General features: G+C 34.4%; 3 protein-coding genes across 9 annotated transcripts; 1 reads left to right on the plus strand and 2 right to left on the minus strand.

Moving 5' to 3' along the window:
* Nucleotides 1-3,246: 3,246 nt before the first annotated feature.
* Nucleotides 3,247-8,952, minus strand: LOC121237142 (protein FAR-RED IMPAIRED RESPONSE 1-like). Of its 3 annotated transcripts, none has more exons than XM_041133742.1 (4): nt 7,911-8,177; nt 4,374-6,400; nt 4,199-4,277; nt 3,247-3,290 (listed from the first exon to the last, which is right to left on the minus strand). In XM_041133742.1, the coding sequence occupies exons 1-4, from the start codon at nt 7,939-7,941 to the stop codon at nt 3,262-3,264; spliced, it is 2,166 nt and encodes a 721-aa protein (XP_040989676.1). In that variant the 5' UTR covers nt 7,942-8,177; the 3' UTR covers nt 3,247-3,261. The 3 variants fall into 3 exon arrangements, with proteins under 3 accessions (XP_040989676.1, XP_040989677.1, XP_040989675.1); XM_041133743.1 differs by lacking the exons at nt 3,247-3,290; nt 7,911-8,177 and adding exons at nt 3,297-3,465; nt 8,772-8,952; XM_041133741.1 differs by lacking the exon at nt 3,247-3,290 and adding an exon at nt 3,297-3,465.
* A 524-nt stretch (nt 8,953-9,476) lies between these two features.
* LOC121237148 (protein AE7) lies at nt 9,477-13,396 on the plus strand. 4 transcript variants are annotated; one of them, XM_041133752.1, is made up of 6 exons: nt 9,477-9,630; nt 9,846-9,981; nt 10,497-10,602; nt 10,703-10,802; nt 12,485-12,581; nt 12,642-12,974. In XM_041133752.1, the coding sequence occupies exons 2-6, from the start codon at nt 9,855-9,857 to the stop codon at nt 12,671-12,673; spliced, it is 462 nt and encodes a 153-aa protein (XP_040989686.1). In that variant the 5' UTR covers nt 9,477-9,630; nt 9,846-9,854; the 3' UTR covers nt 12,674-12,974. The 4 variants fall into 4 exon arrangements, with proteins under 4 accessions (XP_040989686.1, XP_040989682.1, XP_040989685.1 ...); XM_041133748.1 differs by lacking the exon at nt 12,642-12,974 and adding an exon at nt 12,994-13,396 and having other exon boundaries at nt 9,478-9,630; nt 12,485-12,530; XM_041133751.1 differs by lacking the exon at nt 12,642-12,974 and adding an exon at nt 12,994-13,396 and having other exon boundaries at nt 9,493-9,630; nt 9,849-9,981; nt 12,485-12,530.
* A 226-nt stretch (nt 13,397-13,622) lies between these two features.
* Nucleotides 13,623-21,125, minus strand: LOC121237147 (vacuolar protein sorting-associated protein 25). Of its 2 annotated transcripts, XM_041133747.1 has the most exons (8): nt 20,962-21,125; nt 18,395-18,473; nt 16,838-16,924; nt 15,426-15,565; nt 15,277-15,330; nt 15,033-15,121; nt 14,817-14,892; nt 13,623-13,955 (listed from the first exon to the last, which is right to left on the minus strand). In XM_041133747.1, the coding sequence occupies exons 3-8, from the start codon at nt 16,894-16,896 to the stop codon at nt 13,834-13,836; spliced, it is 540 nt and encodes a 179-aa protein (XP_040989681.1). In that variant the 5' UTR covers nt 16,897-16,924; nt 18,395-18,473; nt 20,962-21,125; the 3' UTR covers nt 13,623-13,833. The 2 variants fall into 2 exon arrangements, with proteins under 2 accessions (XP_040989681.1, XP_040989680.1); XM_041133746.1 differs by lacking the exon at nt 18,395-18,473 and having other exon boundaries at nt 16,838-16,910; nt 20,958-21,112.
* Between the last annotated feature and the right edge of the window lie 4,390 nt (nt 21,126-25,515).

A 25,515-nucleotide genomic window follows, 5' to 3' on the forward strand; every position in this document is an offset into this window, starting at 1 on the left:
GTACACAGTAAATCCTTGCTCCAGAAAGCTTGAAGACTTTCACTCTCGTCTCGGTCTTCTGTTTTCTATTAAACAAACTCTTGCTTTCTTTTCCCCCATAAAGCTTGAAGAGTCGAGACCTTCGCTTTTGCAGGAGATGTGGCCCACACGGGCTACCACTTGCGCGTGAACAGAAATTTATATAAAAAGCCAGAGCATCCAGTCTCATTACCTCGTATAAAATATAATAAATAATTTAATTTTTTAATAAAATATTTCATTTCATTTCATCTGAATTGTATAATTAAACAAAATTATTGATCATTCTTTCAACATCGTGATATCAAATGATCGTTAACCACTAAAATATAATAGTTTTCCAGCCATATAAAACAGTACTAGATCGTGAACTAATGAGATAATAATAAATAAATACATAAATAAATGGCGAATAGCGTTACTCTTTGAAAAAAAAAAAAAAAAGTCGAACACAAGAACACATGAACACTTGGAGAAGGAATTCTTAGAGAAGGAATTTATCTGCAAAATATTATACTTTGTATGGAAGAAGACGAATAATAGGCTGTAAAGACATAGATATCTCTGTCAACTAAGGAATTAGATACTTTTATAAAAAATTCCATAAAACAAAAACGCATGAATGATATGACGATACTCTCGTCATGTCATCAATTAATTTCTTTGCCAAAACACGTAAGAGTAATACTACTCTCACCCTCCATTCTACCGCTCGATTCTACTACTGTGATTTTTTATTTTATTTTTATAAATATTTTTTATTTAGTAATTAAAAAATATTTTTTAATAATATTGTATTTATATATATTTTTTTAAATATTTAAAAGTGTTAAAAAATATATGTATGAAAAAAAAATCCTATAACTAAAGGTAACTCCTAGTAGGAGTTGGGAGAAGTGACCGTAGCATGATCCAAACACGTAAACAATAATTGAACCGTTGTCATCTGTTGAATGGTCATACTCGATATATGTATTGAGAAAATATATTTGTAATCGTGAATTGTGTAACTGTCGCGTAATTGTTTTGAAAAAAATAAATAAAACATGAGACTCACATTAAAAAATTTATTTTTTTAATAGTAACTCTACTATTTTTCAAAGCGAATACACGAAGTTTACACATTTCACAATTATATATAGAATTACTCATATGTATTTGCCTTTTGTAGTTGTTGGATAATATATCGATAGAATTAGCTTCCCGTGTCAAAACTAGACGTTGAAATTTCATATAACATATTTTTTGTTGCGAAGTACACACTTTCTATTCTAAACAACATTTTCAGCCCTAGATCATAATATATATGAATAATTTTTTTATCAATTACTATTTATTATCTTATATTTTATGAAAAAAGAAAACCGTTATGTGTAAAGTGTGAAAGTAAATAGTAACTGATGTATAACAAAATCTTATATGTGTGTGTTCTAATTCGTATATGGAATTTTGAAATAGGGTGCCGTTTTGGAAAGTCTTTCTCTCATGCAAAACACTTTTGCAACACTGATTTTTTTTTTTTTAAATGGAAAAGGGAATAAGAGAATCAGCAACATCTAAGTGGGTCAAAGTGTCGGGGTGTGGTGTAGATATGCTGGGAAGAGAAATGCTAACAGTACATAATGAATCGCGTACGTAAAATTTTAAGTACGTGTAGTACTACTCATTATTCAATACTCAAAATGAGAATGCTTCTTGTCATATTTGGAAAGCATACTGGCGAGATTGTGTGCAACAAAATTGGCATTTATGTTAACCTTTTGGACTAAGCACATACAAGTACAACAATCAGTACTTTTAAATTTTGTACTGTACCAGTCGGTACGGCCGATATACCATACTAGGATAGTGATTGGTACAAAAAATATATGTGTTTCATACTAGGTCAAATAACGGTCGTACTGGTACATTTTGATCAATATTGGCTGATTTTCTATGCATCGATCGAAATTATTTTTCTTTGTAATTAATGTAAAAAATCTGATTTTTTTTATAATTTTCACTCAAATTCTCACATCTAAGACTATTTTCTTAACTTTTTTTAATCTCATTTTCTTGAGGACTGAAAATCAAATTCGTACTCCCCTTTTCATAACTAAGATGAGTAATTATTTTTTAAAATAATTGGATTGAGAATTTAGAAGTATTATTGAATTTTATAAATATGTGTTTTAACATTTTAAGACTTGCATTGATATTATTTTAAAATATAATTTATACATATATAATTAATTTATTATATATATATTATCTTGAAGCGATACTGGTATCGAAATATTTCGTTCTAATATTTTAACTAAAACGACCATCAAAACGGTATTCAAAACTTTGCGTACAACACATATTACTTGTATTTAGAACAAGACTGGAAGGTCTTTTTAGCCTGGTTTTGCACAAACTGATTAAACCATTTAGGGTTATAGATCACTTGTTAATTATTTTTAACATTTGATACTGTGAAACATCAGTTCTTCTAGATACAAGCAATCTTGTGTATCAATTGCACACCGATTGATAACATGGTTTTTCATATTTTTTTATTTAAAAAAAAAGAATGGAAAGAAGAGACGAGTATGCATTATATATGTACATTGAGATACGGGGATGTTACACTTTACGACCACCACCGCCCTCGCAGAAACCGTAAGCTAACCACCGCAAACCACCTCCCACGGCCCACGAGAAACAACAACCCCAGTTAAATCACCACCGTTGAACAACTGCACCTCCCCACGGTCCCATGTCGCCCTCTCCCTCTCCCTCTAGTCCCACGCATCAGATCCTCTTTGTCACCCAACGCAAATGTCTCTATTTTTTGTGAGTCACTGAGTTTCGCCACCTCCAACACCTCCTTGCACAACCACATATGGATGCTTTACGGAGACATCTTTACACCTACAACCATAGTATCGGTTTTGCCCTCATAGCACTCTCTCATAACAAACAACGTCTCTCACCCACACCGAAGGTTCATGGTCGAACCCACAACTCACGCCGCATGCATACTCTGCTCATAATTATCTGTAATTACCAGAAATTAAAACCATGACTTGTACAAACAGAACTAGAAGAAAAGGACCAAAACACCAAGGATTCGCGGCCACTGAGATTGGAAAACTCGACACATTTAGAAGATATAGAGATGAGTGGCAGTGAAAAGCTAACCTTGTTAAGCTCCGAACTGGACTTGGATCGACCCAATGTTGAGGACTACCACCCTTTCGAATCCTCCATCCAAGAGCCTCACGACAAGCTCTGCATGTAGATAAAAACTAAGAGAGGAGACCACAAGTATCGACGGGAGAGGAGAAGAAATTGCAGAAAATGGAGAGGGAGAAGGAACGAAGGGAGGGGAGAAGAAAATGGAATGGAGAGAGAGGAAACGACGGAAGTGCCCCTATTTAAAAATGGGCGTTTCAACTTCTCCCATCCGTCTAAAATTTGTTCCTGCCCAAATTAAAACGCACCGTTTAAATAAACGGTACACGTAGATAGATTGGTGCGTATTGGTGCACTAATTCGCCTGAAGATAGAGTTTTCCTTTTTGTAGTCGTTGACACTAGCATTCTACTAAAACAACAATGTCCAACCATTCATATATAAAACTTACAACCACCTTCAATTAACATAGATAGACCAAGGAATATAGAAATACATCAAATTAAATATATACACGTGCACGCGCGCGCACACATATTTATAGGCAGAGGAAGAAGAAAATAATAGTTTATGTCCACACATGCCCACGGTTCACACAGATCCCCCCCACATGCATCTCAAATGAATCTCCATCCCTTGCATCTCAAATTGTTGTCTACAACCCAAAGCCTAATGACAAAACATCCCAACTAGAGGTAGGAAGAACATACAAAAATAAATTCCCCTAATTCCCACTTCTTAATTTCCAGACAAAAAAAATAAAAATAAAAAAAACTTTCAACATTCAGAACAAATTCAGTAGCAGGCCATTGACACTTGGAACAAATTCAGCTCCATGGCTCACCTAGAAACCCATCACTCTTACTTCAAAAACCGGTAGACCAGTCTGAAAATTCAACAATGTCATATATACTACATATACAACTACACATAACATTAATTTTAAACGCTAGTCTAATTTCATCAAACAAAAGTATTGTATGCACAAAAAAAATTATGACAAACAAAATTTATCACACACGAATATTAACATGCACATCTTGATTTGTAGTGGACATTCCACCATCCTGATCCATAACATCCGATGTATGATATGGTGCCTAGAAAAAAAAAAAAAACCGGAAAACACATGTTAAGACCCCGCATTTACATAAGGCCATTCATTATTAGTTTATAAACTATTCACAAAAGAATACCTGCTTTGAAATCCCGAGGGAAGCACCTGGGAGGTGATGGGAGGGTGTATTGCTATCACAACTTGACCCATGATGAAACAATTCCCCCTTCAATCTACTTACATGACTAATCGACTTCATGCAAGCTTCCTCGCTTTTTGATGCAATCAATGCTACTTCAAAAAATGACTTAGTCAGCTTATCATATCTTTGTGCTTCTAGATTCCCACTTAAATCATCATAACTGCTCTTAACAAAATTATATTTTCGTTTCAAATCCTTCCTCCACCGATCCAAAATGTATTTTGATGACAAGTCTTTATCTAACATGGTCAACACACGAAGAGCATGTCTACATAGGATTCCTTTGAACTCAAACAAGTTACAAGTGCATTTCACTTCAGAATTATCTTCATTGAAGGCAACACAAAATTTTGCACGTTTTATGAATCCATCAACTTTTATCTCATCAGTCACTTGATACAAATGAATTGAACCTTCACATGTTGGCAAAGATGCAACACAATATAAAAATCCCCTAAACTCATCTTGAACTTCTTTGAACTTTGTGATGGTATAAACTTCTTGCAATTGCTTCTCAATAGAATAATGGGTTATACAAGGAATTTGTGTACTAAAAGAATTGAAATCAGCTGTAATCTCATTCTCAACCTTTCTCCTCAAGACATTATCATACTGCTCAAAAAATTGTTTCAACGTGGTCTTTGAGTTCATATAATCATCAAAGAAAGAATTCATACCTTCACCCCGTTGTATTGTACACATCCCGGCCAAAAATGTATTTTTCAAGTATGATGGTATCCAAAGATGTCGGTCACCATATAGCAAATTCAACCAAGCATTATCATGAAGATTATACCTCTCAAGTAATTTTTGCCAACTTTCTTCGAATTCATCAGGACTTAAAGAGTCATATACACAGCTTTGTAGACTGCTCTTAATGGCTTCGTATTGGGAGTGTGCTCCAAAATTTTCTGTAAGTCTTTTTATGATTTGCCACAAACAAAATCTATGTTGAGCTCTTGGGAAAACCCTTGCTATTGCATTTTGCAGTGCTTTATCTTGATCTGTAATTATTGCATTGGGAGCTCGACAATTCATAAATCTCAACCATGATTCAAACAACGATACAAAACTATTTGTATCCTCACTTAATATTAATCCACACCCAAAAAGAATCAACTGGCCATGATGATTCACTCCCATGAAAGATACAAGTGGAATTTTATATGCCTTGGTCAAGTATGTTGTGTCAAATGTTATTACATCTCCAAAAGATTCATATGCAGCTTTACATCGTGCATCTGCCCAAAACACATTTCTCACTTGGCATTCATCATCCACGTCCATCACGTAGAAAAAATGGTCATTTTTTTGTTGCATTCTAATGAAGAAGTTACGAAGAGCTTCGCTACCTCCCACTCCTAGCTGATGCTGCCTTGTTTTGTCAATCTGGTAATCTTTCTCTTCAAGAGGAAGATTCTCAGAACTCTTCGTTTCAACAAGTGATTTAAAGTTCTTACTTGTATGTACTCCAGATATTTCATTGGGTTCAAGCTTTCTCTTTGCTTTAGAACCTAACCTCTTATGACATCTAAAAAATATTGCTTTTCCTGGACTCAAAGCATGCGTGTGTTCAAGCACAACGGTAGACAAAGTAAACCTTCCATCAAGAGTTAAAGCCGCATTGATCTTGGCCTTGCACCCCATTTTTTCTACTGCTCTTGGTTTAAGAATATTGGATGCGTTGCTCTTTGGCGTGCCTTGTTGAACACATGCAAGGGTAAAATATCTCAACTTCCCATTATCTCCAGGTTTAGAACTTCTTTTTGATACACCGAACCCTACTTGCTTAGCATACTTCATATAATATAACCTGACTTCTTCTTCAGATGAAAAACTCATTCCAACCTTCGGTTCTTCGGCACTTTCACTACCATCTTTCCCATATAGAATTTCCATAACATTTTCCCTTTTATCCAGGAGGGAAACATTCAAGTTCCTCACGCGGTCAACATTGGTGATTTCTACAAGACACAAATATTAAAATAATCAGACAATTCGGCTCTTCATAAATTCCAGGCAACTACACAAGAATGCAGCCCTCTTTGTTGTATCCAAAACAGCAAAATTTGACAATAAGGTTTTAGAGCAGATTCTTTACACCATGATCTACCGAGCCTTTCCAAGCAATATAAAAAGAGACATCCTTTATGGCTTATTTTTTTATCGTCATATAGATACATATATGTTTTTTAAGTGAAAAAGGGCAAGAAAATACACAAATGTAACTTTTTTGCCTGTATTTGGAATACTTCAAGTAGTTATAACTTATTTTAGTTTTTATTTTCTCAAAATAATACTTGTAGATATGCGAGAGATCATTGACTTTTTCGACAGGGGGCCCAGCAGGGGCCTCCTACTCCTTGCTTTGTAAGAGCTGAAATGCATCCTGGTGGCTATCTAATTTGACCTTATGAGGGTGGTGGCTCCAGTATTAATTTTTTTTTTTTATTTTTTTATTTTTATATATATATACGTGACTTTCTTTCACTTGCTTATTTTAATTCCCAGGTTGTTCTAGGCTTGAGGTGTTCCATAAATTTTCAGGCCACTTTATGAACCATTAAAGATTCTAGCTCAAAAAATGACTTCCTGTAAGAAACCATGATATATGAGGCCATTTTTCATTTACAATCACATGAAGACTTCCAATTAGAAGGATAATATATATATATATATATATATATATATATAAGGATAATGGTAGGTGATGTATGGGATCCCACATTGCTTAGGAATAAGAATTTCTTGCTCTCTATAAATAGCCAATGGGGCTCCAATTGTATTATTGACTAGTCCTTTTGGAGTATAGGCCATGTGGTTTAGGCCTTCCATTGGAGCGTTATAAATGGTATCAGAGCCTATCCCAACCAGAAATGTAGGACTTGAGCTATGCCACTTACAACGGACAAGCCCGATGAGGACGTAGGGAATTTAAGGAGGGTAGATTGCGATACCCTATATAATAAGGATAAAGGTAGGTGGCATATGAGATTCCACATTGTTGGGAAATGAGAAGTCCTTGCTCTTTATAATGGTCTAATAAAACTCCAATTGTATCATTCACTAGTCATTTTAAAGTATAAGCCATATGGCTTGGGCCTTCCATTGAGCCATTACAAAATCATATATATATATATATATGTTTATATAATGCATATAGTACATCATATGTATTATATATACACGATGCGCGCAAGCGCGCACACACTAGAAAATTAACATCTTACTTTGTCCTCAAAATAATCGTAGTAAATTTTTATCATGGTGGAAACCAAATGGCGCAGAAAATTGAAGGAAAAAAAGAAAAGAAATAGAAACCAAAGAAGAAATGACGATGAACTCACTTAAGAAGAAACTGCATTGGTCTCACAGGCAACCAAACAAACAGCTGGAGCACAAAACAACTCATATCATAAAACACAAACGGATCACCAAAACCACTAAGCAAGATATTCATGTAAGAAAAAATACCTGAATTCGATGACTTGCTGGACTCCGCCATACCCGGAGAGCAGTGCAGCGAGTTTTCGTTGTTTTTGTTTTCTGGGATTCCAATTCTTAACCAGTAAATCGAGGACTTAGGGCAGAGAGGGGGATGGAGTGGGTTTCCACGAAAAGAAAATGCTGGGAGGGAGCGAGCATGGGGAGTGCTGGAAATGCGAGACAGTTTGGAAATCGATTCAGAGATTCACTGATTTAGGGCAGAACTGGCGGGGGCTCTCGAAAAGACACAAAAAAAGACCAAAAAAACCAAAAAGACCAAATGCGAGACCTTCTCCACGCTGGCAGGAAAGGAAATGATCAAAAAGACCAAAACTCGAAACGAGAGGATCTTGCCTTCCCGTGACCTAGACTTCCTCAACCCCAGTTTTCCTCAAGCGTGGCCGCCTCTACTCTGCTGCTGTTCTCGATGGAGACGGGAAAGGATCTGGTTTTTGTTCCGAGTTCTGGTCTTCCTCAAGCCGTGGCCACTGCTCTGCTGATTTCTTCGAACATTTGGTCTTCCGATTCGAATATCCTCAAGCGTGGCCAAGCCAAAATCGCTTTTGTAAGGTTTATTAGGGAGCAGCCTTCCTTCCAGGTTCAAGAAAAGAATTTCCGTTCCAGGTTTATTTCCAGTGTGTTAAATTTTTCGATTCTCTGTTCTTTGAACTTTGAAGCCCCGACTTTGGCCATTTTGAATAGCACTTGTAAAATTCCGAAAGGGCTACACCCAGTTACCAAATTCGCTTTTTGACTCATAGACTCATCACAAGTTATTTTCCCATTCGCTTTAGTAATTCTCTATGAGACAAGAAGAGCAGAGAAAAATTCGTTATCTTGTGTACTTACCTGTATGCTTCCATGTCTGTAAGCTTTTGTTATTTTCCCATTCCTTTTCCACTTGGCAACCGGAGATGCTACGGCTTCGGAAGATGAATCACAGTAATGGGTTCTGCTAGGGATTTCAGAAGAGCTGTTGATGACTTTTGTTCTTTGTCGAGATGCACAGCGTAATAAACGTTTTTTTTTTTTTTTTTCCTAACATTTAGAAAAACAAAATATAAAAATAAGGAGTAATCGTCGAATAATTTATGAATTATTTAAATACTGGACTTTAATTTAAAAAAAGCTTGATATATTGTTGAAAAATTAAGTTTTTTATATAAATTTTATATATATTTAATTTTTTTAAAAAAGAAATGTACCATCTTAAACATTCTATACTAACAAGAAAAACAAAAATACTAACGATAAAACTTAGAAGCAAATTCAGAGTATAAATTAACATTTTTATTAAGAAAAAATCTACTCATTATATATTTTTTTATTATTTTCTCGTTATATTATTTTATAATATAATATTAAATAATAAATTTATAAATATAATATAATAAATAATTTCTATTCATTTAATATTTCATTATGAAACGATGATTTTACATCCTGAAATGATTATTACTCTTTACTTAAATATTGGCTGCTCCCAGAATTTGGTTTATTCACGCATATCTCTTATGTATTTGCGGTTTGCCGACGTCCCACCATTTAAAAAATATATATTGCTGACGTGGCTGTTGCGACGTGTGCCCAACGAAACCCACAAAAAAGATCGAATTAAGAGACACGTCGAGACAGAGAGACAGGGTAACAAGGCAACTCGATACGAGGAGAAGAAACAAGAAAAGGAAGAACGATCGAGGAGTTAAAGGTTTCTTTCCCCTCCCAATTTTTTGTCTTATTTTCTTTGTTTTTATTTTTAAATTTTGGTCCCCCTTTTCATTGTAAGAAGCCCCAAAATTTAAATGGGCATGCCGTAAAAAGGTGAGTAGTTTTTTTCCATGCTATTTTTGGTATTCTATGTTTTTTGATGCTGTTTGAATGAGAAGCAAGTTGGCTAAAGTAATTTTTTTTTTCAATTTTTAGTAGGGAAAAATGGTTTTCGAATTAATAAACGCGAACCCCGTCGTGTACGAGAAGAAAGAGCGTCGAGCTCGAAGCGCGCCGAGTGATTATTCAGATGAATACGCCGCGGAACCCATCGATCAACAAGAAGTTTTCGATATCCTTTTCTTTAATATTTATTCCTGTTTTCCCATTTTTTTGGTTGGTTGGGGGATTTTATTTAGGTATTCTGCTATTTTGTATTGGTTTAGATACTTTTTATACCTAATTGAGGGAACTTGCACATATTAAGCTTGTGTTTTTTGTTAGCATGGAACTGGGCTTTGGGCATTGGATTTGGCTCCAGACATTGATTTTTTGTTGCGTTCATGTTGCTTTTGAGCTCGTGTTTGATTTTAGTTCCTGTGCGAGATACCATGAAATGGACAATGGTATGGCCGTGGGGTGCATTTACAGAACTTCGAATCATCAATGAATCAATGAAACAGTTTTTTTTTTTTTTTCAAGGACATTCATGTGCGTTGATACTTAATGGATAGATGCAAATGCAATAGTGCTTCATCATCACCTATATAATTCCTGGTCTGATTTTGGAAAGAACTTCATTCCGTACCTAATTTAGGGCAGTTCTTTCTGAAAATTTTATTTGTTGTTTTTTCTTAACATTCTTAAATCATGTAAGAGATATAAAGGACCCAGAGCACCCATACTCGTTGGAGGAGCTCAAAGTAATAACAGAAGATGCAATCGAAGTAGATGACATGCAAAGTTATGTTAGGTAGACACTATTCTTCTGTCCTATTTTTATTCATGCAATGCGTTTTCCTTTTATTGTATTCTGTTCTCCTTATTTAACAAATGACGATGCTTTGTTTCAGAGTCACATTTACTCCCACAGTTGAACACTGCAGCATGGCGACAATTATTGGACTTTGCTTGCGAGTAAAACTTTTGAGGAGCTTGCCTTCTCGTTACAAGGTATCAACCCTATTTCCTTATATGTTAATTTTATTGCTGATGACATATTATGGAATATCAGAACTTCATACCTATGTTTCTATTTTAATTTCAGAATTCAGCATGTTATTACTTGTCGACATGCACAGTTGAACAAGAGCTTTTAGTTTAACAAATGATAGAGCAGTAACAGAGAACCACTACATTGAATAATTTAAGAGGTTTTGTATAGGAGTCTGTTTGATAACACATCAACTCTTCCGCTCACTTGTGGAATTATTATTTTCGGAATTGGCTTCCCATATTTTCTTTTGTTATTGTCTTTGGGTGGTGTGGGGGCTGTTGGGTTTAAGGAGCTGACAGGTTCGTGCATTGCTCTAGGCTCATATATAGGAGTCTGTTTGATAACACATAAACTCTTCCGCTCACTTGTGGAATTATTATTTTCGGAATTGGCTTCCCATATTTTCTTTTGTTATTTTCTTTGGTGCGTGGAGTGGGGTGTTGGGTTTAAGGAGCTGACAGGTTCGTGCATTGCTCTAAGGCTCATGTATAGAGTGTTGCAATCACCTCAAGAGTTAGTGTTGGTCAAAGCAATGTGTAGAACAATAGATATAATTCTGAAAGATTGCTTAGGAATGCCTGAGATGTTATCGTGCTACTTTACTCAACTGTTAGAAGTTATAGTCTTTAAATGCTACTTGGAGTAATGGCGGAATTTATACATGGAGTGCATAAGTTGAAGGACCATGTTATGTATCATGGACACTAGTGCATTCTGACGAGGAATGTGATGGTGAATAATATTAAAGATATGTTGTTTAGTTTTGTGTTTGTATAGAAGCTATTTTATTTACCACTCTGTTTGGTGAGCTAAAAGAAAGTTATTTTTCATTGTCCGGCTAAGAACAGCAAACATAGAATGAACGACACAGTGGTTTTTCTCCATAGGGAAAAAGTTAAAAGCAAAGCAACATAATATACATCCTTATGCATTTTTATCCCCCCATATCTATCGGATGGACTGAACAGTTGCCCCTGCATACCAAACGGAACAGGCTTGACTCTGCATTTTTCAGTGAAAGGGGGTGAGTTTTAGCTCTAAAAGGCAATTTTTTGTAAGTTGTATATCCTGCCTAACCCATCTAGGACGAATATACTTTTACCACAACCAAAGTCTAAAACTAGATCATGAAACAAAAAGGACTGCTAGCTGCTTAAACGGGTCCGAATATAGAATTGCAAACTACACAGATTCTGCATGGTTGAACTTGAATTGCAATGAATTGCATACAAACAAGTTGGTGATGGTGGGAAGGTTCATACTTCTTTTAGGCTGTAAGATGTGTATACTGTACAGACTATCTAGTAATACATAAATTTTCATATTTTGGTTGCATATTGGACGTTATATATGTAAAGTGGACATCTCTTATTTTTATTTTGTGTTCATAAAAAATAAACAAAAAAATTGAACTGGCTTGGGATCTCATATACTTTGTGAGAGTATTGTAAATTTTGTTGAGATAAAAGATGGTGTAAACGGGTTATGGAAGTTTACAAGAGGTCCATCTATTTAGCACCTCATATGCTACCCACAAGAAACACATCCTCCTTTCTTATAACTTTATCTTAATTTTGGTTAGGTTGATATAACGGTAGTTTGTGCCCCTTTCTTACAACTTGTTCTTAATTTTGGATAGGTTGATATAAGGGTAGCCCCTGGGTCTCATGCATCTGAAGCATCAGGTTCTCTCTCTCTCTCTCTCTCCCTGCACGTGCCTAGCATATGGATGCTCATGGACATGTGGTACTTTGAGTATGGGTCTAGATATTTTGCACTGCTTATGGCATGTCTTGCCATGCTAACCAAAGTAATGCATAGTATGTAGAGTCACTTTTGCCAAGCTAACATGCCACTAAGCTTACCTTGACCCCACTCCATCTACTGACATGAAGAGCTTTTCGAATATTACCTCTTGAGAGATATATGAACCATATTTGTCTTCAAATTCTGTTTGTGCTTCAAAGATTAAAAAAAAGAAGGTGGTGGAAGTGTGTACATTAACGGTGATGTAGAAATGATGTATTTTTGGCATGTTGTTGCTAAGACATGTAAACACCATCTAGTATGCTTAATCCATGAAAAAGATCTTATATAAATTATGGCTCGACTTTCATGCCCTTTTTCAATTTTCTGTTGTATATGCAGTTAACAAACAACTGAATGACAAAGAACGGGTGGCAGCAGCACTGGAGAACCCAAATCTCGTGGATATGGTCGATGAATGCCTGGCTCCATCTTATGGTTGAACATGCTGTACATCCATACAATGTAGTTGGATTAATAGTTTCTCCGAGCCTTTTGAAGAATTAGCTCTGATCCAATACTAGCATTCGATTTCTTTCCTTTCTCAGCATATTTGGCCATTCCTGTTGTGTAATCTGAGTTAGATATAATTTGAATGCCCCCTGGTTTATTTCCAAGTCTTGTATTGTAGGTAACTACAATAATGCCTTGTGTTCTGGTATCTTAGATATAAAAAAGTAGAAACATTGTAAATTTTTAGTATCTATTGCTAGGCAACATCATGGGTATATTTTATCGATTCAAACTGCCTCTTTGTTGGGAAATGCTGGTATTATTTGCAGTTATCTGGTAGGCAGGTTGTAGGGCAGGGCTGCCTATGGTAGATCAAGACATTGCTGATTCGATTTATCAACGAGCAGATTTGTAAGGGTGTGGAAGAATATAAAAAGGGAGTAGGGGCAAGAATTATGTAGAATATAAAAATAGATATGAATGATGAGACTAAATGCATAAAGATTGATTGTCACTTCAAAGAAATATTTCAGTCCTTTATTCTTTTCAAGCTTGAATTCAATACAACAAACGTGTCATGAGCTACCGCTTAAAAAAGACCCAAAACATGAACTAAAAAACTCAACTGGCCAACAGTCGGTCACATTCCTAAACTCTACCAGACCAGCAGTAACAGGCAGCATTGCCTCCATGGCATATGATCCTGTTGAAAGGAACCGAGTAAAAGGTTTACAAGGAGAATTTCACGCCTTCATCGTCAGTTGAAGTTCCCTTGAATATAGCAAGCTTCCCCTTTTGCTCTAGTAGTCTCAGAGCTCGCATTAGTATTGTACGGTCAATCCCATGAAGCTCTGAAGTATTAACAGACAAGGTGTATAATTTTTATACAAAACCACGAGGCAAAACAGTAAAGGTACCCAACAGAGGGAAGAAAACGAGAAGAGATAAAGAGTGAGTGAGGACAAAAGAGGTAATTAGATGAGCAGAGATGCTTTGCATTTTGCTTCTGGGACAATCCAAGTAAAAACTCAACTCCACACCCCCGCGGCCGCCTTCTGCCTCTCCTATTTTTTCTTAATATAAACTAATTCAATTAGGGACACTTTATACAATGAGGAAAGATAAGATATATTCATAGTAAATTGGGTGGACCTTGCCTGGGGAACAACTCAAAAACAATCTTTTTTTTTATTGGCCAAATATATCAGTGGAACAAGCATATCGGATAGAATGGATGAAAGTACAGACAATAAACAAGTCAGTACCATACATCTATCATTAGCCAGTTCCAATCTAAAAAACTTAATATAAAAAAATGACAGTAATGGATTTTTAGAAGAATTTCAGTGATCCCAGGAAACATTAGATTACTGCTGAGAGTTAAAATGTCAGCACAGTTCGGTAACGGAGCTCTAGTTCTAGTATCACATCCAGAATTTTCCGACTACCATTGTGGTTGAAAGGGACAATTCAAATTTAAATAGTCCAAAATGCAGGAAAATATCTTGTTTATCACTTTTAATTTTCTTCATCGTGGCAAAATCTCTGTTAGAAAAGTGGAGCAACGGGATTTTCTTCCTCATCTTCCCAAAGCATTCTCCTAATTTTATGCAACACTTGGTAGCAAAAGCAATATAATCCAGAAAAAGCTGAGTTTATGGTATCATCTCCAAAATTACTTCTTTTTTACGCTATATACAGTCAAAGTTTACCTGTTCCTCGAGACTCAGTCCCTGAACGTATTTCCTCGACTGTCATAACACTGTCCTCTAGCCCATTATCTTTTACCTAGTAAAAAATAATAGAAAACTAAATCGAAAGAACTGATAATTGAAAGAATTTAGAAGTAATTACTAGCGACTTCTTTGAATTTTTTTTTTATAAGTTTCTTGGAAATTTTATTATCAGAATCAAAATTCTTAACTTACAAAGGATAAAATAATGTCAGCCCACTCTTGAATGCGGTGCCAGAGAATTAGACATTTCCTATGTCCTTTATCCAACCATTCTGCTCGTCCTGTTACATAAGAATGCAATTAACAAACCTCCTACACAAAATTATAAATGTTATAATAGTCTTGTAGCACTACTTATCAAAAAAAAAAAAGTCTTGTAGCACAGGATCTTTTAACTGAGCACCAGGGGAAAAAAGCCATTGAGACCGAATCAAACCTTCTGATACTAATGCTGAGAGAAATGCTTCCCTGGCTTCATGACTAAGAGATCCTGCAGAGAAGTATGGATACACAAAGCTCTATAGCATTCTCAGCCCTTCATATCCAAATAGGATATATGAAAACTAACACGAACAAGGAACTTACTTTCAACCACAGGATTTGAAAATAGCGGAAAATCTTCTTCCAGTCTAACCACAAATATCTTTTGTGTTCTACAGTAATCGAGGATGAGTTCCTTCCAAAGTTGTACCTGCTTATCACGGGTGTCCCTTACTGGCTGCAAACTGAAACATACACCAAAAGTCATGTAATAAAATGAATCACACTTTCCAAATGAAAAAAAAAAAGAATCAGTAATGCAATGTTGAATAGATATGTTAGGATCAAAATGTAAACAAGAAAAAAGAAAAAGACATTTACAATGAAAGAGTAATATCCAGACATCATAATCTATGTACCTTTTTCCATGAAACACTATCTGTTAGAAGATTTATATTTCTTTTTCCTTTTTTTCATGTATAACAGCAAATGGGAAAACATATCCTTAGCTTACCACCCCACCCCTTAAACACCTAAACAAACGCTTACAGCTTTATATCTGGATCGTTTCTACCACACATCAACTGTACAGCCGTTTCCTAAAATTGCTGGGGTCCAGTTTTTTGCCAATACATTTTTTTTTAGAGGGGGGGGGGGGGGGGGGTGTTCAGAGATGCTTTGGCACGAGAACCACTTTGTGAGGAGTTGACTGATTTACTTTGCATGTTTGGAAAGAGATAAGATGTCAGCACCTCCTTATGTCCACATATACTTCGTATGAATAGTTAAAAGACTCAAAGGCCCATACAAGCTCATCATTGTCTGCTTCAAAAAGATTCCTATGATATTAGGTACCGGGTGAGGGCTAGGACCCAACTCCCCCTGATATTCAAAAGCAGAAAAGAAAAAGTGCTTCCTGTGTAGCCATAACTTAAAACCTCCAGAGCTGGACTAGAGCAGACATTTGAGGCTGATCCTGCAACGAGTTTTCCTGTATGGTCTCCAACTCCAATTTCTCTAACTCTCAGTCCAAAAAGCAAGAAATCACCATTCGTTAACTTTTACCCCTTCCCTAGGAGAGAAGCAAAATTGAAGCTCGCGTTCAGTTTCTTTAAATTATGATTTGGGGACCCATCTTCTTCTATCCATTGGTAATCTATGAACACCACAAACAGGTTTGAGGCAGTCTCCCATATCCAATTTAAAACTGGTGCTGATTTAAAAGGGCGGTAACCCTAATTGGTGCAACCTTATTAAGTTTTAGACATTGTCAATGTGAATTAGGCTACAAACTAAGATGGGATCATGGATGCCCCCAAAACTACAATGTACTGATGGGGAAAAAAAGTCAAACACCTCCATAACACAATGTATTTTCTGTTAAAGAAAGTGTACATACCGATAAGAAAAGATTAAAAGGAGAATGAGATATAATAAGACACTGGGTAACAAAAAGAGACTAGCAATTTTATTAAAGGAAAAATAACAATATAAGTTGCAAAGAAAGTGAAGATTACGTGAAATATGGTGGATAATTGAAGAAGTGAGGAAGCTTGAAATCACCCAATTTCTGCATCTCTATTGCTTCCTCTACAAGAAGAGACCTGTAATAGCAAATTGGTTATTGAAGACAATAAAAGAGGACCAAACTTTTAGGATGGAAGATAAACAGCCCATCTGAAAACGTAAGATTAGTAATAAGATTTAGTTTCTAAACACCGATTCCTTGTTTTTATTTTCAGATGCATAGCTGCATTAGTCGAGGGGCACTCCAATTTAAAAAGTAAAAGCAACGTGCAACCTTTCTGGGATGGAGATGTAACCTTAACAGGAAAATTCAAATGATGAATCTAATACAGCTTAGCAATTAAAGCATTTAATTATAAATGATAGAATTAGACTTGAAAGAATGTTTCTTTTTTCTTATCTTATAAGTTAAAATGTTTCCTAGCCGATTTTCAAATTAAAAAAGAAAAAAAATGCACAGAAAGTATTAAAAAAGAAATCCTTGTAAGTTAATTTTTCTTTATTGTTTTTTGGCTTCACTCGACCAACTCAACTCCCATTTCCACAATCAATAGTTCCATTCCTATGCTTCTTCTTTTTTTTTTCTTTTCTTGTTTATTTCTATTTCTATTATCAGACTTGACTTGACCCATCTCTTATGGATATTCCTTAATTAATAAAGATTTATTTACCTATAAAAATAAAGTAAAAATTTACTTCCCAAAAAGCCAACTACTAACCACTCATCATGAACAAAAAGCTTCGTTTGTTTTTACAACACTTCTCAATTCATCTCATCTCATCTTATCTAATCATTACAACTTTTCCAAATTCTCACACCAAATAAAATAAACAAATCAACTTTTTCAAATCCCAAAACAAAAAAAATATTAAAAATATATATTCTAACAATATTTTATTCAATTTTCAACTTTAATCAATTTTCAACTTTAATCTTAACTCATCTCATCTGGGAAAACAAATCAGGCCTGACATCAGTTTCCAATGTAGTTAATAACTAAAGTAAAGACAAGCAGAGCTATATTAAAACCAATAAGCTCTAGCTTAAACAGCACCTCCTAGGGCGAAGTTAAGAGGTGCTGTTGTGGCTTCAACTCCACAGGTGAGTGTACTCCACCATCCAAAAACACTGGCACATAAACTAGGAAAAAAGGTGGATATTTCCCTTTATGTAGTGCTAATACAGCATGGATGTACCAAATCATAATTCAGATTCAGACTTTTTTACGGAAATAATTATAGCTCGCCTGAGACTCCCTCAATATCCACTAATTTGAATTGTATTTAGTGACAAGAGAAAACATTGAAAATATCAATCTTCAATCATTCTGTCTCAATTTCCTTAGCTTTTATGGGATTTTATTTTCTCTTTATTATAGCTTCTTACTGGTAGATGTATAGGTAGTCTGTGAAGTCAATTAAGTCATGCAGAGAATGCAAAAAAAAAAAAAAAAAAGAAGAAGAAGAAGAAAGAAGAAGAAGAAGAAGAGACAAAACTTAAGAGAAAAAGAGCGAAGGGTCAGTGAGCTTTGAAGGTGAATTAGTACCTTAGAGTTCAACAACACGATTCTTGAGATTTATTGAGTCTCCTGAGCTTCTAAGCAATGGCGTTGGAGGATTGGTTTCCTAGAACGTGCGGTCGATCAAACTTGGAAGGACGCATCCGTTTGTTTGGGTGTTGGGAAACCAAATGAATGAGAATGGAAAACACAAGAAAAATTACGGAGATAATGGGCCCAATTAAAGCCCACAACAGAAACTGGCTGGCCTAGATCGGTCTGCTATCCAAAGCAAATGCGGGTTTAGTTATAATTGTGAAAAAAATATTATTTTTATTTCAAGCAATAGAGTATCAATATTAGGAGGCACGTGCCCAGATCCTCCTATAAAGATTATTTGAATTTTGCAGAAAAATAAAACAAGAAGTGATGTTTTCAAAACACCACGAAAGGCAAGTGCTTGGACCCAGGGCGAGCAAAACTGCTCGAACCTAGGGGTGAGCAAAGAATGCTCACAACCCGGGGCGAGCAAAAATCCTTGAACCTAGGAGCGAGCAAAACTAATGAGTGCTTGTACGGGTGTGTCCGCGCTGCAGGAAAGGAAAGCGTGCTCAGACCCAGGGGCGACCAAGGAGTGCTCAAACCCCGTGAAAGCAAGGAGAACCCATACCCCACGCAAGCAAAGAGTGTCTGCACCCCATGCAAGCAACGAGTGCTCGAGCCCCAGGGCAAGCAAAGAGAACCTAAACACTAGGGAGAGCAACATTAGCTCCCACAAGGCAAGCGAAAGTTTTTGCGCTCGAGGGGAGCACCATGGGGAGCAAAAAAACTCGCCCCCTCGGCGAGCACCGTGAAAGAGCATGAATGGTTCGGTCAAGGGCTAAGAGTGCTCGCCTGATGGGGTGGCGAGAAAAAATGTTCGTCCTAGGGGCCACTAAAAGTGATTGCTCTAGGCGAGAACAATGTTGATCAGAAGTGCCCATCGTCCTCTTGGGCAAGCACTATGTTGATCACAAGCACCCGCCCCCAAGAGGGTGAGCAATGATCTCATCCAACGAGAGACCTAAGAGTGCTCGCACCCTGGGGTGTAGAAACAGAAGGTGACGACAAACCTACATTACTAGTGTTTCCAGGATGCAACTAGGCTTGAGCTTGTAACTAAGCTTGGAATTGGACATGGGCAGCCTGACATGTGCCTAAGCCTTGCACTAGCGCAAGCGCCTGAGGTTGAGGCTCAGACAGCTGGAAGTGGCCTGGGAAGTGAGACCCATTTTGTGTTTGAGGTTGTGACTGAGATAGAAGATGGGTTTGGTGGTTCTGGTTCATGTGCATAGACTGTGAAACCGTCCCAGAATTACCAAAAAGGATTGGTGCCCCAACATTCTTCTTGGTGTTATTATGAATAATTGAAAACGTTGTATGACACCACAACCCAACACCTTGGGGTGAAAATTTTTCGGTCCGGATCGGAAAAACCAACCAGACCGAACCAAATTCACCCATACCCGATCTCGGTCCATGGGGTCTCCAAAATTCGATTTTTAGTCTGGTCCTGGGGTGTGGGTTTTTTTGGACCAGACCAAACCGAAACTGCCCAAATCACTTACATATAAATTTTTTTTAAATATTTTTTATATATACAATATATTATTTTATATAGTATTTGTATAATTTAATTATGTAATTTTCTCTAATCTATCACCGTTGACTATATAAAATGTAAAGTAATATATGTTATCGATTAACTAATATATCATACAATAAATCATATGATAATATATGTTATTATATGTAGATACATACTCTACTAAAGTAATAAGCTAGTAATTATTGACATCATAAATATAATTATAATTAATTATTTTTTTAATGAGTTAGTTACATAATTCACGTTAAAGAACTCACTTAATTTTTATTTTACTAATTTAATTAATTTTTTGTATTAATTTATCTATAAAGAGATAGAGAGAGAGTTTAAAAAAATGTTCCTGCTTCCTACCTCATATGGACCAAATCGGACTGAATCAGATTGATTGGACAGACTAAACCGATAGCTAATGGTCCGGTCCTTAGGGATAATCAGTTTGGTCTAGTCCGGAAAAACAGTGGACTGAAATTTTAGGTCTGTGACCCTCCAAACCGGACCGATTACACCCCTGGCGACACCACAAATACTTCAGAAACCAAACTACACCATCAAAATCCACAAAACTTCCCTTGCGTAAGCATACGAAAAGCGAAGATTCAGCTTTCTTTTGCCCCATTAAAATTTCTTCGATATTTTCAGCACTTGGGTATTTAATCGAGTATGAATCGTGAAATTTCCTAAATTCCAACTCAGAATTCCCACACAGAATCGATTTTGGTATAAACCGTTTATTTTTCCCAGGAATCCTAGTTTCACAAGCAAATCCCAATCCAAAACCAAACAAATTGACCCCAAAAAGGCATTTCCTTTGGAACTCCAAATATAAAATAAAGCCAGCCTTCAATTCAAACTACTGCTTCGATACAAAGACGAAGAAAATTACGAAGGAGAATACGAACGATAGGTATGCAAATGCGTACAGAATTGGAAACACATGTCAAGAGTAAGCAAGAAGAAGAAAACGAACCGTATGTAAAACTCGGTACAAGTCCTTCCTTTGCTTTGAGACCGCCAATGAAGCCGGAACTGTTTCTTCTCCCTCAGCTGCCCCTCGCTTTCGCGCACTGGTATTTCTTCAATCGTCGAAGTTACAGAAGTACCCTCCTTTAGATCAGACTTCCAAGACCCGATCACATTTATTTTTATTCTTTTAATTTATTTTTTTAATTATTTCTAAATTAATTAAGTTATTATATTCATCATCTATATATTACATATTTAATAAAAAAATAAAAATAATATATAATATATAATACGAGAATGATAAGTATAATTTCAAAAACTTTGCAACGACACTTACATATCTATAAATATGACCTTGTTGGGCAAATTGCAACCTTTACTTCTAAAAAAATATTGAAAAAAAAAATAAGGAAATTTTGAACTAGTGAGCGGCAAAGTAATACCGCTTAAAAGAAAAAGAAAAATTCTATTCATAATCTCATATATCATATACTATCTTTTTGGTAATTTATTTAATTTTTTTCTCTTATTAAATGTGTAGTATATAAATGATAAATAGAATAATTTAATTGTTTTAAGAATAATAAAATAAAATAAAAATTTAAAAAAATAAAAAAATTATGATGTGCAATATGTGGAGATTATGAATAGCAAATGTTCAAGCAAAAATCTATTTGCATGCGAGAATGGAGAAGGCCCAGTGCACACCAGCCACGGTGGTAAAAGACGACGACGTTGTTTTGTGGAGGGAGAGTTTGTGGAAAGCCAACCCCAATGTTACCGTGAGTTCCTCTTTGATTTGTTTGGTAGGACGTTAGTCCTCCTCCTCCTTCGATTTGTTTGATGGATTCTGTAATGCACCCAATTAATTTGGGCCCATGCGATGGGCCTCACAACCTTGGGCATTAGCTATTCGGCCTAGTTTTTTACAATATGACTTATGAGTGAGATGATGATGAATATATTTGTTATTTATTTAATTAGACTGTTGCTAATTACTTAGGAGAGATTTGGATTTACAGAAAAAATGAGATGAATTAAAATTAAAATAAAAAAGTTGAATAAAATATTATTATAATATATTTTTTTAATATTATTTTTATTTTGAGATTTAAAAAAATTAAATTATTTATTTTATTTTGTATAGAAATTTGAAAAAATTGTAATTATTAGATGAGATGAGTTATGAAAATAAACGAGGCGTGCGTGATCTAACCCATGGCCTTCATAGCTCCCTTAATAGTTGTCTGACATAATATATACTAGGGGCGATTGTCGTCAGGTATTCTAAAAATTTGTTGAAACTTGTAATACAGTTTTTCATTTGGAGGAATTGAGAGCCTCAAACATCCCAAGCCGTGATTATCCATCTCCTACAATTTATGTTTTGCTGAATCTTTCTATTGTTCCTGATTCTCAATTCTAGTCTCGGTTTTTATTGTTCTTCAAGAGGGAACCATAACAGATTCGATCTTTTTGCCATTCATAAAGAAAGTATGTTTTGCAGTAATATCCCTAACACATTTCCATTTTTAAGCTTCTATACATTCAGACACGTTAGGGATATTACGCGTAAAAATGTACAATGCTTAAAATGTATAATGGATAGATCACACCTAAACTCCTCGACACTAATGAATTCAAAATCTGGAAAGAGAGCGTAGAATGTAGTGGAAAGATAAAACAATAGCATTAGACTCACCATATATTGCAGGAGGAAGAGTTTTAAGAAGATTATTAGTTGCGTTTGTATGTTGAACTGAATTGAATTGAGTTGAATTCAGATGATAAAATATTATTAGAATATTATTTTTTAATATTATTATTATTTTGAGATTTGAAAAAGTTGAATTGTTTATTATATTTTGTATTGAAATTTGAAAATTTTGTAATGATGAGTTGAGATGGGTTTGAAATCCATACGCACCCTAAACTCTATTGCTTTAGAGAAATTCTATTTGCAATCCTCACTTGGGGATTGTATGTACAGACCGTTTATTAAATGAGAAAAAATATCATTTTAATAGGGATATTTTTATAATTTTAAAATATTTTAAAGATAAAATTGCCTAATTTTGCATTGCAATCTCTAAATGAAGACTGTATATAATATTGCTCATTGCTTTAATATGATAGTTTCCGATGTACTCTGCAAACATAGGTTGTCTTGTTGTTCTAATCTTGCTGCAAATTGCCTAGACATCGAAAATCACTCAAGCCTTATTTGTTTTTGTGATGAGATGAGATTAAATGAAAATTGAATAAAATATTGTTAGAATATTTTTTTAATCTTATTTTTATTTTGAAATTTAAAAAAATTAAATTTTTTAATTTATTTTATGTAAAAATTTAAAAAAATTATAATAATTATATGAGACAATATGATTTGAGAATGACCATGAAAACACACAAGACCTGTCATAGACTCTAACAAGAAGCCAGAAAGGTTATGAGATAGGATATTACCTTATCAAGCTGCTTCAGCGACATACGTTATTGCTGAGATTCATCTATGACTCATGTAGAGGAAGAAGCATAAAAAACTCCACTCCTCATTAAAATCATAGGATAAGGCATCAAGATAAATCCATGATTCCCCTTTCAATTATGTAAATACATCATACATGGATATGAGTTTTCAATTATGTAAATACATCTTAAATCCAAACCTCTCTTAGTCTGCATCTTCTCGGATTCTTTATCGAAAAAATTTGAATATTATAGTTTCCGTAATAGAATGTTCAAATTATATAATTTATATTTTAAAATGACTAATTAATTATACAATTAAAATTCTATTAAAATCATTATAAAGAATAATAATTTTTTATTTTCAAATAATATAAGATTTTATACATCACCTATCCTTATCACTCAGTAGAAAGAATATTACGACAGAACTCGAGAATGTTGAAGGACTTTTTTGGGATCTAATATTTCATGTTATTCTAGCAAGGATTTCGTCTATCAAAACTCCCTCACCCTTTTTTGACCCAAACATTTTATTACTTTCTTGAATATGTCAATCAGCAAGAAATCTTAGAAATAACGAGTCACCAACCACTCTTCAACGAATGGAGGTCAGATAGATAGTGTAGAAGGAATATACATAAATACAAGAAAGTGCAAACAAAGACTGTCTTTGTTATGACCGGAAGCAATAAAACCGTACTATTATTATTATTATTATTATTTTTTAAAGAAATGATAGAGCCACCTAATTTTTGGTACACCTATTTTGTACTGAATTTTTTTATAATTAATGATTAAAAAAATATTTTTTAATAAATTTGTAAATTTTATCTTATTTTTAAAAATATTTAAAGTGATTTAAAAAATATTTAAAGAAAAAAAAATTACACTTTTCGATACCCACAGCTCTTTTTTTTTTTCCCCCTTGAAATTGATACAAAAAAAAAAAAAAAAGTCTCTAGTACCTCTTATAATTATTTAAAAGTCCTTCATTTAAATCATAAATAGTAATATGCAATTTAAAATATGAACATTAAGAAGAAGAAAATTACGCAATTTCAATGATCGAATACTCGTAGATGGACCACTAATTACACAACGAGAAATATTTAATATAATTTATGATATAATACTAATCATAAAAACATTTCAATTTATTATGTATATTATAATTTTATATAGTTCTAAAATTTAATATCTAATCTTAAGCTATTAAATTACATTTTTCATTTTTCTTTTTTCCTTCAAAAATTAAAAAGAAAAAACTGGATTCCTAATAAGCCAAGACATGGCTGAGAGAGCAACAAAAAAGGAATTGGTGCTCCATGTCTGTCACATCTTGATGCATTTTTTTTAATATTACTTTAATATATTTAAATACTTTTAAAAAATAAAAAATATATCAATATATTTAAAATTACTTACTTAATTATTAAATAAAAAAAAATATGAAATTTTGACCAACGGTCAATGTCAAACTTAATGGCCAAAGAAGCTTTCCCTTAATTCTATCATCTGAATTTACATTCAAATTGTCAACCATTCAAAAGTTTTAAAGATCTTCTCCCTTATGATTAATCAAGCATTTTATGACAGCCATATCTACTCCCACTATCCTTCTATTCTATATTCAAAGCGCGTGGCCTAAACCCACAACTTATTATTATTATTATTATTATTATTATTATTTACTCTAATTTGATTTTCTTTTAGATAAGATTTATTATCTTTTTACCACTTTTTATTATTTTATAGCGTATTTAAACTTTTTTTTATTATTTTTTAAGTATTTTTTTAACATCCTTAATCATTAAAAAAAATTAAAAAATATATAATTTCTCTAATAATCACTTTCTTGATTATTAAGTAATAAAATTAAAAAAATTAAAAAGAGTACTAATTGAGTGATAGAAAATAATAAGTTTATCATTATTCTTTCATTTCTCCAATTATTAGTCTCATTAATTGCCAAGAAAAACAGTGAATTAGAAGCCAGAAAACAATCGTAAACTCTCTTGCTTCACATTCTAAACTACAAACAACAGAACGTGCCATAGGTACACAAAAATTCATCATTTCATTATGG

This window comes from Juglans microcarpa x Juglans regia, chromosome 6S (assembly GCF_004785595.1).
Source record: "Juglans microcarpa x Juglans regia isolate MS1-56 chromosome 6S, Jm3101_v1.0, whole genome shotgun sequence".
Classification (NCBI taxonomy): Eukaryota; Viridiplantae; Streptophyta; class Magnoliopsida; order Fagales; family Juglandaceae; genus Juglans; species Juglans microcarpa x Juglans regia.

Coding starts and splice junctions, on each gene's coding strand:
- LOC121237148 (XM_041133748.1), top strand. CDS start 9,855: ATGGTTTTCGAATTAATAAACGCGAACCCCGTCGTGTACGAGAAGAAA. Junction 10,603..10,702: donor GACATGCAAAGTTATGTTAG/GTAGACACTATT, acceptor GCTTTGTTTCAG/AGTCACATTTACTCCCACAG. Junction 10,803..12,484: donor GCTTGCCTTCTCGTTACAAG/GTATCAACCCTA, acceptor AATTTTGGATAG/GTTGATATAAGGGTAGCCCC.
- LOC121237142 (XM_041133741.1), bottom strand. CDS start 7,941: ATGGCGGAGTCCAGCAAGTCATCGAATTCAG. Junction 6,401..7,910: donor CAGCAAGTCATCGAATTCAG/GTATTTTTTCTT, acceptor TGTGTCTTGTAG/AAATCACCAATGTTGACCGC. Junction 4,278..4,373: donor CCCTCGGGATTTCAAAGCAG/GTATTCTTTTGT, acceptor TTTTTTTTCTAG/GCACCATATCATACATCGGA.
- LOC121237147 (XM_041133747.1), bottom strand. CDS start 16,896: ATGCAGAAATTGGGTGATTTCAAGCTTCCTCACTTCTTCAATTATCCA. Junction 15,331..15,425: donor TTCAAATCCTGTGGTTGAAA/GTAAGTTCCTTG, acceptor ACTTCTCTGCAG/GATCTCTTAGTCATGAAGCC. Junction 14,893..15,032: donor CTGACATTATTTTATCCTTT/GTAAGTTAAGAA, acceptor ATTTTTTACTAG/GTAAAAGATAATGGGCTAGA.